Raw genomic sequence first — 4,826 nt, 5'->3', positions numbered from 1 at the left:
AGAAAAAGGAGAAGAAAGGAAGAAAAAGGAGAAGAAAGGAATAAAAAGGAGAAGAAACGAAGAAAAAGGAGAAGAAAGGAAGAAAAAGGAGAAGAAAAGAAGAAAAAGGAGAATAAGAAGAGGAGGAGAAGAAAAGAAGAAAAAGGAGAATAAGAAGAGGAGGAGAGGAGAAGAAGAGGAAAAATAGAAGAAGAGGAGAGGAGAAGTAGTAGAAGAAGAGGAGAAGTAGAAGTAGAAGAAGTAGAAGAAGAGGAGAAATAGAACTTGTTTAGTTATTTCAATTCATTGTCTATATATAACTTGTTTAGTTATTGTCTGTAAGTTTTTCAATTCGTTGTCTACATATAACTTGTTTAGTTATTTCAATTCATTGTCTATATATAACTTGTACTCTATTATGCAGAATGAAGATTACGGATTGTAAAAGTAAGACCATCCTAAATATTGGGTTTATTGACCCAGATAAAATACATATAGCGACGCTAACTAATTATCCCAAGGAGACGGAGGAAAACCTTCTAAGGTTTCTAACAGATCAAAATTTCTATGACCACATACTGTTTCCATACAACTTCAGGTGAGGGTCTTTACTCTGTTGTGTCCATTCACTTATAAGTGTAATTGATAAGTTACTGACACACACACATATATATACATGTGCAGCTTCCATTGGATTCTGTTGGACATTCAAATTGATAAGGGAAGAGTTGATGCCTTCGACCCATTATCGAGACCCTTGGAACAGTTCCAAAGCCTGCAGGACATGCTCCAAGGGTAATTTTAATCATTCCTGCGCTCTATCGGTCTCTTTCGATGATTTTCTGATATATCAATTAATGAAAAACTTAGCAAATCATTATCCTTGTCGGGCAGGGTTTGGAAGCGGTTCAAGTGCGTGACTCCCGGTAACTTTCATGAGAAGCTGACCTTTAGAGCGGCTCAGGTAAGTAGTAGTATGATATACTTCTATTAATTTTCAATACATTTATGATGCTAGATTATTATTTTGATTATATATATTCTATTCTCGTAAAGTGCGACTAGCAGCCACGGGGGACGCATCTATGCGGATACTATGTTTGCGAGACCATTCGCACGTTTACCTCTGAGCACAAGGATCACAGATTCGACGTAAGCAATGAACATTCACACCTCTATTTTTACCCGTCATTCTTTGTTATCATGATTGATATTCATATGCATCTCCTCTTCTTATATAGCACACGGCCATGACAACGAAGGTCCTACCAGAGCAACGCACGATTGCTGTTGCAGAGGAGCTTGCGACCTTTCTGAGGACGGAAGCTATAGATGACAAAGGACGATTTAGTGTAGCTAGGGGCCATTACTGATGTTCGTCCATGTAATCGAATATATATATGCTCGCTTGTAAGATCTCCATGTAATCGAATATATATATATGTTCGTCCATGTAATTGTATATATATATGCTCGCTTGTAAGATAAGTTAATCTTATATATAGATGCATAATTATTTCTATTTAAATTATATGAAAACTAATTTCTGAACACCAAACGAGGCATCACGTTAATCTTCCGAACACCTAAACCCTAAAATCCTAAAACCCAAAAATAATTTCATTCAAAAAAACCAAAAAATAAGCAAAATCTGAAAATCTTTAGTCACGGTCCTTGTAACGAACCGGGACTAAAGGGCCTGCCCCTGGGGCGCTACGAGACGCCCACGTGGAGCACCTTTAGTCCCGGCTTATAACAAGGCCGGGACGAAAAGGTTAGGCCTTTAGTCCCGCCCCTTTAGCCCCGGTTGGTGAACCGGGACTAAAGCCCCTTACGGGCCGGGGCTATAGACCCTGTCCCCACTAGTGCTATCCACGGTGGGGCACTGAAAGGCCTCATTTGTACCGCACGGTCCTGCCACATTTTGCGAGCAAGTGTGCTGTGATCCTTCGGCATGGGAGGACTGAAAATATTCAACATAGAGAAGTTCACAACTACTAAAAAAGAGAAGGCGACCTGCGTGATGACCGTGGAGGAATGCTGTTGATTTCACTCAAGAAAACAATTTTCTCCAACATATTAATTTGCTGCACAGTAACCTTTTTCCTTAACAAACGCCCGTAGTAGATCTGCAGCACGTACGTCTCCAACAAACAAACCCTAGCTATCCACGTCGGAAAACCTGCAGAAACAAACCCTTATCCCACCAACCTACCCCAACAAACCAGCAACAGATCCCCTCCACGATCGGCAGCAGCCAGCTGATCGATCTCGACCGGGCGCATATATATAGGCGCCCATACACTACGCATTGACACACCGATCGACCCAGTTGACACCAGTAGGTAACACCAAAGCAGCAGCCATGGCCACTTCGTCGTTGAGCTGGCTGCGCGTGCTCCTCCTGGCCGCCGCCGTCCTCGCTTCGGCGACGGTGGGGGTGACGGCGAGGCACCACCGCCCCGGGTTCGAGAAGATCTTCGACGCGCAGGAGGCGGACCGGGTGGAGATGCTCCCGGGGCAGACGGCGGAGGTCGGCTTCCGGCACTTCTCCGGCTACGTGACGGTGAACGAGACGCACGGCCGCGCCCTCTTCTACTGGTTCTACGAGGCCGCCCACGACGTCGCCAAGAAGCCCCTCGTCCTCTGGCTCAACGGAGGTAGATTGTATATTAGTTTGTGTAGTGGTAGATGCGATCTAATCAGTGTACTTAGTTGCTTCATCCATTCCATTCCATTGAGTTTTCCATGCATGCATGCCATGAAACTTATCTAATAGTCACTAATTTATTGATCAGGACCTGGATGCTCGTCGGTAGGGTATGGGGCGATGATGGAGCTCGGTCCCTTCTTGATCCAGAAGGGAAAGCCTGAGCTTGCCTTGAACCCCCACTCATGGAACAAAGGTACGTACTATAGCTACATGCATACTGTAATTTACATGTAAAATATGCATTAATATTACTTGTTCATTCCGATTGATTAATCATGTATATATGCACCATTTTTCTCTTTGATGGCTGATGAACAGATGCAAACATGCTCTTCTTGGAGTCCCCTGCTGGCGTTGGCTTCTCCTACACCAACACCACCGCCGATCTCGGCCAGTTCGGCGACAACCTCACCGGTAGGCCAAGATAATTGCTAATTAGTTATAGATTTAATCATCATTCCTTTGATGGCATTAAGAGGTGTGATAATTAATCTGATCTGATCTTGCTTTGTGATGACAGCCCATGACGCATACTCTTTCCTCGTGAACTGGCTGGACAAGTTCCCCCAGTTCAAGGGCCACGACCTGTACATCGCCGGCGAGAGCTACGCCGGCCACTACGTCCCGCAGCTCGCCGAGAAGATCGTCCACATGAACAAGAAGGCCGCGCGGGCGCACAAGATCAACCTCAAGGGGATCCTGATCGGGAACGCCGCCATCGACGCCAGCTCCGACGACCGCGGCCTGGTCGACTACGCCTGGGACCACGCCGTGGTCTCTGACGAGGTCTACACCGCCGTCAAGAACAACTGCATGTTCCCCGACGACGGCGTGGAGAGCGACGCCTGCGACCACGCATGGAACGACTTCTTCAACGCCATGAACGACATCGACCTCTACAGCCTCTACACCCCCGCCTGCACCAAGTCCATGGTCAACTCCACCGCCTCCTCCCCACGCCGCCGCTCCAAGCTCGCCGGCGTCGGCACGCCGCTCGGCAAGCTGCACCGTGGCGGCAGGCCCTACTACAACGCCTACGACCCCTGCGGGGACTACCACATCATCGACTACCTGAACCGCCCCGACGTGCAGAAGGCGCTGCACGCCAACGTCTCCGGCGCGATCCCGTACCGTTGGGAGCCGTGCAGCGACGCGCTGACCAACTGGACGGACGCGCCGGCGTCGACCCTGCCGGCCATCGGCAAGCTGGTGAAGGACGGGATACGGGTGTGGGTGTTCAGCGGCGACACCGACGACCGCGTGCCGGTGACCTCGACGCGGCTCGCGCTGAAGAAGCTCGGGCTCGCGACGAAGAAGGAGTGGAGGGAGTGGTTCACCAGCGACCAGGTGGGCGGGTACACGGTGGTCTACGACGGGCTCACCTTCGTCACCATCCGCGGCGCCGGGCACATGGTGCCCATGATCACGCCGGTGCAGGCCAGGCAGGTCTTCGCGCACTTCCTCACCGGCGACGAGCTCTCCGCCAAGGCCATCGTCGCTTAGTTAGTTCATTCATTAGCACCCACTGCGTGCTTAGATATCATTTGAGTTCCATCAGTTTGCTAGTTTGGATTCCTAGTTCAGATTAGAGTTCAATTCTTTCGAGCTCAAAATTAGTTCAGTGCCATATTTTTTCTCTAGAAAGAGCTCAAAACTTGTGAGCCTTTTCCACTTATTTAATAGGAAATGGACCTCCTGGGTTCAATTTGTTATTCTGTTTGATCTTGTGTTTCAATGTGCTTAATTAATTTGCTTGCAGTTTGGTTAATACCAAAAATCAAAAAGAAAGTGCAATTCCAGGTTTCGAAATGTAGAAACTATCCAAGTGCACACTTCAAACCTAGAGTTGCACTAGACAAAAACTTTTATGTGTAAATTTAGTTTCAGGAAGGGTAATTGCCTACCAAATTGAACATTTCTTAGTCCTAAATTTGTTCTAAATGAGTAATTGTGGAATAAGCAACTATAAAAAGTTAACAATGATATCCGCTATGTAGGCGATAACATGCTTTGGTGGCCGGGCTCCAGGGAGCTCTTTATTCATCTTTTTGGCTGAAAACTTTATTTCCACCATACAAAAAAAAATCTGAAAAAAGTGTGCTTATACATATACAAATATGGTTCGTACATATTA

At 47.0% G+C, this 4,826-nt stretch overlaps 1 protein-coding gene across 1 annotated transcript; it reads left to right on the top strand.

Moving 5' to 3' along the window:
* Window positions 1-2,344: 2,344 nt before the first annotated feature.
* LOC123412708 (serine carboxypeptidase-like 34) lies at window positions 2,345-4,195 on the top strand. The gene is made up of 4 exons (XM_045105646.1): window positions 2,345-2,639; window positions 2,778-2,885; window positions 3,011-3,106; window positions 3,213-4,195. Exons 1-4 carry the CDS (start codon window positions 2,345-2,347, stop codon window positions 4,193-4,195), a joined length of 1,482 nt encoding a protein of 493 aa, XP_044961581.1.
* The last annotated feature ends 631 nt before the right edge of the window (window positions 4,196-4,826 follow it).

This window comes from Hordeum vulgare, chromosome 7H (genome assembly GCF_904849725.1).
Source record: "Hordeum vulgare subsp. vulgare chromosome 7H, MorexV3_pseudomolecules_assembly, whole genome shotgun sequence".
NCBI classification, from domain to species: Eukaryota; Viridiplantae; Streptophyta; class Magnoliopsida; order Poales; family Poaceae; genus Hordeum; species Hordeum vulgare.
This window is presented reverse-complemented; position numbering and strand designations above follow the sequence as displayed.